Genomic DNA, 13,498 nt, shown 5'->3' with positions numbered 1-13,498 from the left:
AAAAAGCACCTCTCTGGTCGCTATGGAAATTGCCCCGGAGCGGCCTCGAACCCGCGGCCCTGGGCTTGGGCGCTGTTCCCACCGCCGGCCGCCAGGGGGCAGCAGCGGCGCGCGCAGGGCCGCCCGCCGGGAGGCGCCGCTTCCGGCGCACGTGGGCGCGGGGACACGTGGGCGCGGCGAGCGGGGCCGGCAGCGGGGCCGCGGGGAGCCGGAGCGGGGGTGCTGGGGAACCGAGGCCTCCTGCCCCGCCCCGGGTTCCCCGGTTGGGCTTCTCCTGCCCCCCGGTCCCTTTAAGGAGTTTCTCCCCTCCACGGAGTCCACGCCGCGTTCCCCCGTAGCGACTCCTCCTCGCCGCCGCGGGTGCCGTTGCCCGGGCGGGGTGCCGTGGGGCTATCCCGCCTCCCCGCGGGGATTCTCGGTGCTGAGCCCGCTGTCCCGCAGAGCATGTCGCCGGACGAGGACGTGCAGCGGCTCCTGATCCAGTTCCGGGACGAAGCGGGGGAGTCCCTGGGCTCCCCCTTCGACGTCCCGGTCACCATCACCCCGGACAAGCTGCAGCTGGTCTGCAACGCGCTCCTGCAGAAGGTGAGACCCCCCCAGCACCCCCGGAGCCCAGCGCGGGGCTGCCCCTCGCTATGGCACCCACCCTCTCTCCCGCAGGATGAACCGGTGCCTCTGGCCTTCTTCGTCCGCGATGCCGAGATCGTGGTGTCGCTGGAGAAGACCCTGGCGGGGCAGAGCGTGGAGACGGAGAAGGTCCTGGACATCATCTACCAGCCGCAGGCGGTGTTCAGGGTGCGGGCGGTGACCCGCTGCACCAGCTCCCTGGAGGGACACACCGAGGCCGTCATCTCGGTGGCCTTCAGCCCCACGGGAAAGTACGAGGGTCCGGCTGCGGGTGGGGGGCTCAGGGTGAGGCGGCAGCCGCTGGGGACATCACGCTGAGCTGGGAAATTCCTCCCCTCCCAGGTACCTGGCGAGCGGCTCTGGAGACACCACCGTGCGCTTCTGGGACCTCAGCACGGAGACACCGCAGTTCACGGCCAAAGGTGAGTGTGGGGGTGTCCCGGGAGGGCAACTCCTGACACCCTTCCCTCGTGGACCCTCTGCCTGCTCGTGGGGACAAACAGAGCAGAGCCTGGGTGCTGCCTGAGCCACGCAGCGCCCGTGGCTCAGGAGGAGAGTAGCTCTATTTGACTAACAAAGCAGAGGAAGAAGGTCTGGCCAGGAGGAGCACAGAGGGTTCCCCCCACCTCCGGTCCTGCCTCGGGGTGGCTGCAACGCCAGGACGCTGGGGACAGACAGTCACAGGTCTCCACTCACTCCCACTCGTGCTCTCTCTGCCAGGTCACCGGCACTGGGTGCTCAGCATCTCCTGGTCGCCCGACGGCAAGAAGCTGGCCTCGGGCTGCAAGAACAGCCAGGTACCGCTTGGCAAAATCTTTTCTGGGACGTGAGGGGTGTACCCAGTTGTTCTGAGCAGGGCTCCTGTTCCCCAGAGGAGCTCTGCACATGGATGTGTTGCAGCAGTGTCTGAACTCTGTGCCGGGCAGGGCTCCGGCTTTGTCACCTTTGTCGACCTCTCGCTGCTGAGCCCTGCTGTCTCGTGGCAGATGCTTTTCCCTCCGTGCAGGAAAGAGTCCAGGCTTTGGACGTGGTCCTTGGCAGATGGCTCCGTCACGAGGGAGGTGTCTGGAGCGAGAAGGGGTACCGCCCGGCCAAGCCAGGGCTGCGGTTTGTGTGACCCAGACGTGCAGCGGCAGCCTGTTTGCAGAGCTCCCGCTCAGACACAGCCAAATTCCCTCTTACAGGAATGTAAAGGGGGCCCTGCCCCAGCTCTGGGGCAAAATGTGTGCGATAAGGTGTGCACAGAAATGCCTGGGGAAGCGGGAGCACTCGTGGGCAATTCAAAGTGAGTCAGCGCCTTGCTGAGCTGCAGACGGGCAGGCACTCGCTCTGGCTTTTGAACAGTTTGGGAGCAACGCGAGTGGCCCCGGAGCTGCCGAGCGCTGCAGTCCTGCACTCGGTTTCTGAGCAGCCGCTCCGTCCGGCCGCTGCGATCCCAACCCCAAGGAAACGGGCCAGGCCGGGGTGGTTCTGCCCTGGTTTGGTGCTGTTCTGGCTTACATCTAACCCAGGGAGCTGCTTGTCCTCCGTTTCCCTGTTTCTCCCAGGTTCTTAAGGAAGAGATGACTAATGACTTGGCTCTTTGGATGAACATTTATGTAGAGAGAGAAAAAACAAGAGAAAACCAGCATGTGTCCCACCCACAGAATCCAATAATAAGTAGCATTTAGCGCGCTCTGGTTTTCATCGCGCTCTGCAAACATTCACTAACGCTCTGGCACAGAGCATCAAAGGCTCAGGCTGGCTTTTTGGGGACCTGGATTGGTTTTGAGTTGAGGCAGATATTTTTGTAGCACCAGCGTTTTAGGCAGAGAGGAGGGCGATCAGGTCTCATGCTTTGAGATGTCAGCTGATTGCTGCCGGGATCTGGAAAGGCATCTGCCCCCCTCCCTTCCCGCTCCCTGCCAATGTAAATGCAACCCCAAGGACACTTATGCTTTCTAAATGGAGCCCGCGTGTCCCTGGGATTCACATGATGCGTGTGGCCTGACGCGACCCTCTTGCTTCTCTCCTGGACAGATATTTCTCTGGGACCCGGCCACCGGCAATCAGATTGGCCGGGTGCTCGCCGGCCACTCCAAATGGATCACGTATCTGTGCTGGGAACCACTCCACATGTAAGTGAGGGGCCAGCCCAGACCTTCCCTGCACTTGTACGGAAAAGAGCAGCCTGACCTGGAGGGCACGGCTCCCGTTTGTGTTTCTCCCGTTACGAGAGAAGGGGTGCGGGCAGGACAACAGCTCCCAAAATGGGCTGGGAAAAACGCGCCCGGCTCGGAGGCAGCTGCTGCTCATGGTCTCTGTGAGGGTGCTGGGGAAGTCGCTGCCCGGCTGTGCTGCTTTTCCGCTGTATAAAAGACATACCTGCCTATGGAAAATAATGTTTTCATGGTGCTGGACAAAGATTTGAGATGCTCCTCCCCAGCGTGCTGAGCTGGGAGTAGGAAAACTGCTTGCGTGTGCTCAGGCTCTGCAGAGCGCTGCCCCCCTGCATCCTGGTTGCCTCTGTCATCCTGTTTATTTATTGTGAGGGCTGATTAACGGTGCAATCCCCTTATCCCTTCGATCAGCTCAAGCTCTGCCTGGAAGGGGTGGGTGAAGGGGGTCAGTTGTAGCCAATAATCCAAGACATTATAGAAATAAATAAATAACCGAAAGAAACGCCCCCTCAGAACAGAGCCTTGCAAATTGAATTTGCCAGTAGGAAACTCCAGCTGTTTGCAAGCAATTAACTGAATTAGCAAAAACTGATTGCAAAGGAGGATGAGGAAATGGAGAGGAGAGGATGACCCCCCCAGGGCTCCACTTGTCTGTCTCCAGCCAGCTGCGCTCCCTGCTTGGTTCGTGCACGACAGGAGGGGCCGAGCTCTTCCTCACTGCGGCCGGTGCCAGGGACAACTTTCTTTGATGTTAAAACCATGTTGAGTGATAAAGATGTTGTTGAAAGGACAGAGGGCTGTGTCTCCCCGGGGTGCTCCCCAGCCAGTGCCCAGGGAAGGTGCCAGTTTGTGGTCCCCTCAGTAGCCAGTGGGTTGAAGCTGCCTCCTGCGGAAACAAGGTCATTGCCAAGGGTTCGGGTGCCAGGTTTACCCCGGATTGATGCCTCCAGCCTGCAGCCCCAGAGTTGGCTTGGTGGGAAGCTCTGTCTGCCTCTCCCCAGCCTTGTGGGATCTTGTTCTCTGTAGGTTGGCGCTCTGCTGCTGCCCGGCCTCTCTATGATCTTAGGCCAAAAGAGAAAGTTGTTTTTTATTGATTTCTGGGCCCTCGAACCCTCGGGGGCTGATGGGAAGAGCTGCTTGGAGAAGCTGTGTGCGCTGTGCAAATGGATTTGATCTTTTTGCCCAGAAACCCAGAGTGCCGCTACCTGGCGAGTGCCTCCAAGGACGGCAGCATCCGCATCTGGGACACACTGATGGGCAGGTGTGACAAAATCCTCACGAGCCACACGCAGTCGGTGACGTGTGTGAAGTGGGGGGGTGACGGCTTGATCTACTCCTCCTCCCAGGACAGGACCATCAAAGTCTGGAGGAGCCAGGACGTAAGTGTGGCGGGAAGCTCCGGGGCTGCTGCGAAGGGCGCTGGACACACTGTGTTGTAGCTTTGTCTGCTCCTCCTGGCACAGATTGTGCCCTCGAAGATGGAGGTGCTGTGTCCTCTTGACCCTGCAGAGCCTGTTGCTTAGTGCTGTTTGGAAGGGTTAGCTTTTCTGCAATGTTTTCATCCCTAAAAGCTTAAAATGGGGTTAAAAGCTGAAAATGCCCCTGGAACGACCTGTTCTGGTGAGTTCCCTGCAAGGCCCTGCAGGAAACTGGTCTCTGAAGCTCAACAGCATCGTTTCTTCCCTGCTAAGCCTTGCTGCAGGGTTTGGGAAGTTCAGGGCTGGTCCCTGCAGTGCGATGGGTCTGGTGGATCCTGCACAGTCTGACCCTGTCCTCCCCGTCCCTCTCTAAGCGGGTGGTTTTGTTTCCAGGGCGTCCTCTGCCGCACTCTGCAGGGCCACGCTCACTGGGTGAACACCATGGCCCTGAGCACCGACTACGTCCTCCGCACCGGTGCCTTTGAACCTGCCGAGGCCACCATCAACCCGCAGGATCTGAGCGGCTCCCGTGAGTGCAGCATCCGTGTTGTGGGCTGGGAGGGGCGGTGGAGAGGAGAGCGAGGGGACCTGATGTCTCTTCTTAATGCTGCCGTGAGCCAAAATGATCCTGAGAGCTGGGAGCAGGTCCTGTGCTGGTGTCGGTCATGCTGGCAGCCATGCACAGGGTTGACCAGTCTGGGGGATGGGAAGGCCACCCTGTTTTCAAGGGCTTTTCCTCCCTGTGACAAAGAGGAAAACGGGTGAGCAGTCACAAACACATCTGCTTGGCCCACAGAGCCAGGATTGGAATGGGCACCACAGGGTTATAAAGTTTCCTTTGACCTAAGAATTTCAAATCTCTCTTCCTTCTCCTCTCCCTTTCCCTCTCTCAGTGGCAGAACTGAAGGACAAGGCACAGCAGAGGTATGACCAAGTCAGGGTAAGTCCCTTTTGTCCTTCCGTGGTTTCTAACGCAGTAACTGCTGGGAGCAGTAAATGCGCACGGTTGGCCGTTGACCCCAACGTTGATGTGCTTCCAAGCTCTCCACACGTGGCTTGTGCAAGACTTGGGCTCTTTCATCCCTTTCTCAGGGCCAGGAACCAGAAAGGCTCGTCTCGGGGTCAGATGATTTCACGCTGTTTCTTTGGAGGCCAGCAGAAGACAAGAAGCCACTAGAGAGAATGACAGGCCACCAGGCATTGATTAACCAAGTCCTCTTCTCGCCAGACACCCGGATAATCGCCAGTGCTTCCTTTGACAAGTCCATAAAGCTCTGGGATGGCAGGACAGGGAAGTGAGTTGGTTTGTTCAGTTACAAGGTGGTGCTCGTGGGGGGTCTGCATGTAATGCAGAGGTTATGCAGAAATGGGCCCCAGTGTCATTGTCAGCAGCTCCCCGGTGTGTCCAGCACCTCTGTAGCCTGAACTCATGCAAATTCTGCTGCCTCTCTGCCCTTGGGAAGGCCCTTGTCTGGCTCCTCTTGTGTGACGGGGTCTGTGCTTGCCCAGCTGTGTGCAGCCCCATGGTCACCCGGCCACCGCGCTGCCTGGCACCGTGTGGCACGTGCTGCGGGGCCGGTGCTCCGGGGCAGGCCCAGCTGTGGCGGGATGGGACGTTCCACTCGACCGATCTCCTGAAGACATGTGTCGACTGACCCAGTTTAAACGGTTCCTGTGCCAGAGAACAGCTTGTTCTGGACAATGCGAAGTCCCGCGGTTACAAGTGGCGCTGTCGGTGTTTGGATGCTCCTGTAGCCCAGCTTTTAGCTTTCTGCTGGAGTGCTGGTGAGCTTGCTGGGGCAGCAGTCCTGCCCTTGTTCTGCCTTCTACTGATGAGGTTGGGTTTCATGTTAGTAATTTTAAAGGTCCTTCAAAATCCAGTCTGCTCAGCCAGAGAGGAGAAGGACACATCTGCACAGCAGGGCTGTGGTGTTGCCTGCTGGATGAGGGTTTCTTGGCAGAGGAGCTGGGATGAAGAGCCATCCTCTAGAAGGCTCTGAGCCCATCTGGGAGGGGTTTTAGACAGACTGAGCTGCCTATGGATGCTATAGCAGTTGAGTGCCTTGTGTGTGCTGGCTTGGGGTTTGCTGGGCGTCTCGTGACACTGCCTGCTGGCTCATGGCTGGAGAAGAAGCGTGAAGACTGGGAAAAAGGCAGGTTTGGAACAAACCCAGCTGCCTGCTCCTCTGACAGCTGCTTCACATCTCTGCACCAGGTACCTGACGTCGCTGAGAGGACACGTCTCGGCTGTGTATCAGATCGCCTGGTCAGCCGACAGCCGCTTGCTGGTGAGCGGGAGCAGTGACAGCACGCTGAAGGTCTGGGATGCCAAGACAAAGAAACTGGCCGTCGATCTCCCCGGCCACGCAGACGAGGTGAGGTGTCTGGTCGAGCTGAGGTGTCTGGGAGAGGCAGAAATGACTCTTCCTGCCATGAAGGCAGAAATAACTGAGTCTTTCCCCAAGTAGGTGTATGCAACAGATTGGAGCCCTGACGGACAGCGGGTGGCAAGTGGAGGAAAGGATAAGTGTTTGCGGATGTAAGTAACCTGTTTTCTGTCCATAGAGGATGTTGCAGCTACTCCGCGTGTCCTTCAGAGCTGCAGTGTCTTTGCAGAGACCTACATGGTTAGGGCATGATCTTTCCTTGGAGAGAGCACAGTGCTGGGCCGAATTCCATCCCGGAGACCTGACCTCCCTCGAGGCAGGAGCTGCTGCTGTCCCCTGGGAGATGACTAGAAAGCAGAGTCCCTCCAGCTGAGTAGTCAGGGGTGAAATTTGACTCAGATACTTTGGCTCCTGGAGAGGGGAAGGAGCAGTTGCACCAGTCGGTCAGACCCGTTCTCACCTTCCTCCATCTCCCAGTTACACAGACAAGACAAATTCCCTTGAGCTGGTTGTCACTTGACCTTGGCTGATGAAGGAACCTGGTGCCCAGGCCCCCACTGTGCTGCTCTCATACGGTACCACGTGGCATTGCTGGTGCTGGACCACAGCAGCTCTTTCTGTTTGCAGATGGCGTCGATAGAAGCAGCGACACGAAGCTGCTGGTCCTGTCCTAAGCTGCCTGTCCTCATCGCAATCTGCCCGGGAGATCTGCGAGGTGATGGACGACGGAGGCCGACCGGAGCACAGCTCCCTGTTCCTGTTGGCTGCTCTCCCTCATGGACTCTTTCCTTATATTTATTTAAGGAAATTTTAATTCTAGTCCTTATTAAGAGCTGTGCTTTGCAGGATGGTTTCCTCTGAACATTACAGGAGGGTTATCTCATCTGCCTCCATCTCAGCTGGCTTTTTTATTGGAATTTCAGCCTCACGGCAGCCTGCTGCCTTGAAAGGGGCGAGTGAAGGGTGGGGACGGCTCCTGCCCCTTCTTGCTGAGTGAAGAATCCTGCAGAGAAGAGGCTTTTAGTGGTAACAGAAAGGGTGTCCTTACGTGACTTTCAGAGAGAGCGAGAGGAAGGGGAAAATTCAGCACATGATTACATTGCAGGGTTGTGCTCGGCTGCATGACTGGAACAAAGATCTGCTGAGAATAACTTCTTGGGGCTTCTCGTTATTCCAGTGAGGTTTTGCCTTTCCCCTCAGCCTGTTTCCCTGTGGACTGTGCTGAGTGTTACCTGTTAGTGCTCTTCCGCATCCACGGCAGGTAACTCATTTACCTATCCATTCAGGGTGCAACAGGCATGGACTTCAAACGGCTGGTAGGGCTGTGCTGAGTTTTCAGGTCTCAGTGGCTCTTGGAAATGGGGGAATGAGGTGCTTGTGCCTCTGAACAGGGGAGAGAGTGCTTGTTTCTCATCCACTGCTGGCTTGGGAGGGAGGAAGGGGGCAGGAGAAAAAGGGAGCAGGCATTTTGGGTGGTGTTTGTCCCTTGCCCTGGATACGTGCTGACAGCAGGGCTGGGACGGTCACGCTACATGGCAAAACTTCCATTGCGCAGAGTTGGCTCCTTCTGGAATTTCTCAAATGCATTTACTTGCCCAGTGGGTGAGAGGGATTCACAGTCTGTTATATATTTGTACACTTGCGTATGAGCCTTTTTGTAAGTCAATTCAGGCTTTCAGCAATCATGAGGCAAATAGACCTGGATTCAGTGTTTATTTCCAGGATGGTTGGAAAACAGTGAGAATCAAGATGTGATGAATAAGGCATAGGAATTATATTGTCAGATTTAGTTGCAGCAATCCAGCGTGAAGGCCAAAATATTCTCTGTAACCCTCATACTGCAGTTGCTACTCCGTGATTACTACAACTCAGAATAGGAGTTTGGGTATCAGATGCTTCCCAGCTACAGAAGGTGGATTTTAGGACTTTATTCCTGCTGGCATGATTGCTTTGGAGAATTATGAGGGGATAGCACAGTAATGGCCATTTGATTGTCTGCAAGTGTTCAGGTGAGCAAGAGACTGGAACAAAGAGTTAAATCTTTAATGTGACTGAGAAGAAATTGTGGTTCCTCTTGTTAGTGTCTTTGCCAGCCAGCTCAGCAGGCTCCATCTTCATGGGATGTTTTGGAAAGAGCTCAATATCCTGTACCTGCGCTTTCGTGCATGTGCTTCCTCCAGCTGGTTCTTGCTGACAGTCAAGGCCACGTTGCATCCATCTGCATAAACAAAACCTTTCGTAATTTGCTAAGGCAAATGTTGTGGGACAGGGTGGTTTAAAACCATAACTGATAATTCTGCCTCCCCAGGCTGCTGTGCCCTTGGGAAGGAGAGGAACACAAGTGCAGATCTGGATCTCTGGTAACGGCCGAGAAGTCTGACCGTTTTGCAAGTTTTTTGGGGTTGCTTGTGCTAAAGGACACCATGCACGTGTGGGAGTTCAGCTCTGTCCCTGGGTTTGAGTTGCTGAAAGCAGCAGTTCCTGCAGCTCCTGGTAATTGTGGCTCTTTCTGAGGGAAGCAGCATCGCTCCCTGATTCCTCTCCCAAAGCGCTGCCTGGGGTCACTGCGCCCTGTTAATCCACTGTGTGTTTTGTGTTAGAAGTGGGGATGTATCAGGTCTGGGGCAAGCGATCCTGCCGGGGAGGACTGGCTTGGCCGTGTGCATGTGTCTGTACACCTCAAGACCATTTCCTTGCCCACTGATTTCCAAACCAAAGTGGTTGCTGTGCTCCTGCCATCCCTTCCGACCCTGCCTCTGTAGCATTAAGCACCAAGCAGAGCCTGATTAACCCCCACCTTCCTAACGCAGGAGCAGAAAACTTTTCCAAAGCAAAGCATGACCTTTTGAAGAAAGAGAAGGCCTTGCAAGTAAGTTTACACCAAAATAAGCCATCTCAGCCTTAATCTTTCTGTGACCTGATCGTGGGCAGATTTTGAACCGTGCTGTGTGATGGGTTTGCACGTAGACCAAATCGTATTTTCCCTATCTAAGCAGCTGCTACTATTTTTATCCTTCATACAGTACCAGCCTGCATGCATACCAAGCGCTGGCCCCGTTCCAGCTCGATTCCCAAGCAATCCCGTAACTCTCCTCCCAGTTTGATTCGAGTGCGGCGTTTCCCGGGCGTCGCTCTGCAGCCTCCTGCGTGCTCCCCTGGACCAGGGAGCAGCTTCTGCCCTTCTCTTTGGGGCTGGATCCTTTTCGGCAGGAGGCAAAGCGAGCGTGTGACCTCCCTCGCTCTCCTGGTGGTGGTGACGTGAGCTTTAATTAGCTAATTTTTAGAACTGCGGTTGCAGATTTGGGCTGATGGTGTTTTTAGTGGGGAAGACATTGCTTTTTGTTAAAGGACAAATCTAGAAGGCAGGCTGGAGCTTGCTGATTGCTTTTCTGGGAAGCACATCACTAACCTTCCAAGAAACCTACTGAAACACCTGAACTTTTCCCATGCCATGTGATGAGAATATCCGTGTCTGCTGCTGTGTTTCAATCCAGTTTCACACAAATTCGTTAAGCATACCGCACAGGTATGCCTACCATAAGGGCATTATTTTTCACTGGTAATATAAGAATAATTTTAAGCATATCTGAAAGCTGTCCCACAGATCCCTCTTGACACTTTCTCCTTTAAAAGCTGTGATGGCTCAGCTGATGCAACCATGAATTTTGTTACGAATCCCCAATGGGAGGACAGTGAGGATAAGGACTAGGAAGGGTGCCAGTCCTCTGAGAAAGGTTTACCTGGCTCATAAATTCTTGGGTATGATGGAGGGAGGGGAGAAGAAAATGGTCAGATCACCTAGAGCAAACTGGGCTGTGCGATAGCACTCAGGTGAGTGGGACGGTGCCAGACTCCAGCCTTTCGGGTAGATTTAGACCTAAGTCAGGCCTTAGCATCCTTCTGAAAATTATTTTCAGAGCTGTGTGTTCTGCTTATCCATGCAGGATCGCTGGGCAAGTAGCATATGTGTTGTGCTCCATGGGTCCTTGGAGCCACATGCTCATGTTCTGGTCAACTCAACTGGTCTCTTGATTGTTTTCCCCAGGTCAGTAATTTAACTTCTGTGTGCATGTTTATAGCCCGGGGAGAGATATAAGAAAAAAAACTTTTGGCGAACAGGAAGAAAATAATCTTCATTCACTGTTTTTGCGTGGACATGAGGAAAAGCAGTCTTTCTGTTTTTCTTTGGGTCAGCCCAGGCACTGTTCAGGTGATGTTTCTACCTCAGGAAAGGCTGGATTTCAGTGGTGTGTTGGGAAAAGTCTTCCTGTGAAGACCATTAGCACTTTTGAGGATGAAAGGTGTGGTGGAAACTCAGAACAGTGTTGTCTGTGTTCTGGGGAGCCGCTACCAGATGAAAAGTGAACTTCTGTACACCTGGAAGGTGCTAATTCCCTCCCAGATCTATGGTGCTTGTGAACATGAGTCCCGACTCACATCTGAGGGACTAATTTGACTGAACCAATGTAGTGCAGCTGGGAGTGAGCCACAAATCCACCTCCAGTGCTGTTACTCTGTGTTTTCTCCTCCCTGGCCCCGTAGTCCTTGCTGAGCTGTGGGCTGGTGGTCTCTGCCAGTGGGCTGCAGCTCTTGCACAGTACGATGTTAAAAATAAATAAATTCGGTGCTTTCACCCTGTGCTTTTGCAGGATCACCGTGGTTGGTCAGGCACGGTACTGGTGCCTGCTGGCCGGCGGTGCTTTCTGAGCATGCTGAGTGTTTTATTGTCAGTGCATCCCTGCGAGTGCTGCAGCGCTGGTGCTAAATGTCGAATATCTGTGTGTATTCCTCGAGTATCTGTGTGTTCCTCGGATGAGGGGGGAGCAGCACAGGTCCCGCAGGTTTATCCTGCATCATTCTCCCAACATCTCCAGTAACAAGGCTCCCTTTGGAAAAGGCGGGCAAATACAGTCTGCTTTGTCTTGCACTTCTTTCTGCAGCAGAAGCAAGTGAAGGTGCTGTTCGTAACCAGGTTTATTGTAGCCCTCAAGTGCTGGAAATATTGACAATTAAAAACCTTCCCAGAGACTAATGAAGGACCCAGCTCAAACGAGTGACTCGCATGCAAATCCCACAGCCCTTCACCAAGTGGTTTTTCAGACTTCGGCCCTTCAGATCCTGTTCAAATCCCAGCACGACAGCAACATATTTAGTTATTCTGGTCAAACCTCCCCGCCGCTCCTGCCTGTTTTGTCCTTGCTGTGCTGAAACAAACCTGCTCGAGGGCTCCAGCCCCCTTATGGGGACAAAAGGACGTCAGATGTGTCTCGACTGAAGTAAAATGTGTCTCGTTTTTGAAGTGTAATGCAGAATGGGTGGCTTAGAAATTCCTGAAGTGGCTTTCTCTGTTCAAAAGGCATCTTGCTGGATTTTGTTTTTTTAGCTTTCTTAAAATGCAGCTTGTGACATTGACTTTGGGGTGAGGATACATGCTGATGCTCAGAGGATTAATACTGAATGTGGGAATTGGTGGATGACAATAAACAGCCAATTCTCAGGGAAATTATTTTCCGAATCAGAATATTTAACACATTGAGACTTGTGGGCTTTTTTCTGATTTTAAATGGGCACTGTGAACGCACACTAGAAAGTGTCTGTGTTACTACCAACACATTAATTTATTATTAACTTGGAATATTTTTACATATCATTTATTCCTTCCATGGGGCTGTTCTGATCTGCAGAAATTACTTTGTTAGCTTTGCTTTCTCTGTTTCGTTTGCTAGGTTAGTGCCATGGACGGATTTTGGATGGGAGCTCAGAACTTCAGAAAATAAAGGGAGGAGTTGGTCCTGAGGGGGTTTAAAGCCCTTTGGTTCTCTTTGGCACAAAATAGATGTCTTAGGATTCTTCTGATGCCTCCATATCATGTCTAGAGCTTACAACATCCTTTATAAAGCTGTCAATATTCACGTAAGTGCTGATGAATTTTTTTTTTACCCAGGTGTGTTGTCTTTGGAGAACTCTGGCTATGGAGGTTTTGAGACAGCAGGCAGCTCCAGTAGTGCTTGCTTTTGAATGTCAGAAAGCAAGGGGACATAAGTGAAGGGCAGGGAGAGGACTCTCTGTAACTCTGCTCAGTCTTTATTTTGATCTAGTGGTGCTGGGGATACTGGGGAACCTGAAACAGCTTGTGCAGGTGAAACTGGGATGGGGAGGTGGTGGGATGGAGAATGCAAACGGAGAGGAAGGGGAAGGGAGCAGCGGGGAACGGAAAGCAAAGGCAAGGAGTGTCATTATATAGATCTGGAGGGGAAGCTCAAAGGCTCCATGTGACTGGTGTGTGGTGGCTGGTGGTTTGGTTTTTAGTGTGTGTTTGTCGCTTTCAGCAGCCCCAGGCTCATCTAAAAGTGCTGGGGGGCAGAGGCTGTAAATTAAAGAGGTGGTTCTCATAGAGACACCGAGCAACTTGAAGTGTCTTTGGCTTACAGCATCTAGCGTGCTCGTTCCTCCCTTGTGTCTCCATTAAATTCCTTGTATTGGGTCTGAGGTAGCATCTTGCTCTTTAATGGTGAGCACTGTCGCTGCCCCGGCCCTCGCTGGAGCCCCGGCCCGCGCTCCTGGTGCCCTCAGCTTCGTCCTGGCTGCCAGGCGGGCCTGAGGTGGCCGAGAAAACACCTAAAGCGAAATAGAACAAGCATGAAGTGCAACAGCCAGGCGTGGTGGGGCTCAGCTCGAGTTTGGCCTCTCTGCTCGGTGCTGGGCTGAGGACGGGGAGTGGCCGGGGGGTCCCCCGGGCCTTGGGTCACTGTCCTCCCTGAGGGGAGGCAGAGGACCGACCCCAGCAGCCGTGGCGGGGTGCGGGGGCGCCGGGGCCGGAGGGACGCGGGGGGCGGCGGGGCCGGAGGGACGCGGGGGGCGGCGGGGCCGGAGGGACGCGGGGGGCGCCGGGGCCGGAGGGACCCGG

General features: G+C 54.3%; 1 protein-coding gene across 2 annotated transcripts; it reads left to right on the top strand.

Annotated features, from left to right (window-relative positions):
- Window positions 1–173: 173 nt before the first annotated feature.
- On the top strand, window positions 174–12,717 carry NLE1 (notchless homolog 1). Of its 2 annotated transcripts, XM_065647262.1 has the most exons (12): window positions 174–585; window positions 661–878; window positions 970–1,049; window positions 1,348–1,424; window positions 2,647–2,744; window positions 3,973–4,165; window positions 4,598–4,733; window positions 5,098–5,144; window positions 5,297–5,499; window positions 6,420–6,579; window positions 6,673–6,743; window positions 7,219–12,717. In XM_065647262.1, exons 1-12 carry the CDS (start codon window positions 445–447, stop codon window positions 7,229–7,231), a joined length of 1,437 nt encoding a protein of 478 aa, XP_065503334.1. In that variant the 5' UTR covers window positions 174–444; the 3' UTR covers window positions 7,232–12,717. The 2 variants fall into 2 exon arrangements, with proteins under 2 accessions (XP_065503334.1, XP_065503335.1); XM_065647263.1 differs by lacking the exons at window positions 6,673–6,743; window positions 7,219–12,717 and adding an exon at window positions 5,886–5,989 and having other exon boundaries at window positions 6,420–6,480.
- The last annotated feature ends 781 nt before the right edge of the window (window positions 12,718–13,498 follow it).

This window comes from Caloenas nicobarica, chromosome 17 (assembly GCF_036013445.1).
Source record: "Caloenas nicobarica isolate bCalNic1 chromosome 17, bCalNic1.hap1, whole genome shotgun sequence".
Taxonomy (NCBI): domain Eukaryota; kingdom Metazoa; phylum Chordata; class Aves; order Columbiformes; family Columbidae; genus Caloenas; species Caloenas nicobarica.
The sequence above is the reverse complement of the archived record's forward strand: the minus strand, read 5'-3'. Positions and strand labels throughout refer to the sequence as shown.

Coding starts and splice junctions, on each gene's coding strand:
- NLE1 (XM_065647262.1), top strand. CDS start 445: ATGTCGCCGGACGAGGACGTGCAGCGGCTCCTGATCCAGTTCCGGGAC. Junction 4,734..5,097: donor GCAGGATCTGAGCGGCTCCC/GTGAGTGCAGCA, acceptor TCCCTCTCTCAG/TGGCAGAACTGAAGGACAAG. Junction 6,580..6,672: donor TCCCCGGCCACGCAGACGAG/GTGAGGTGTCTG, acceptor TTCCCCAAGTAG/GTGTATGCAACAGATTGGAG.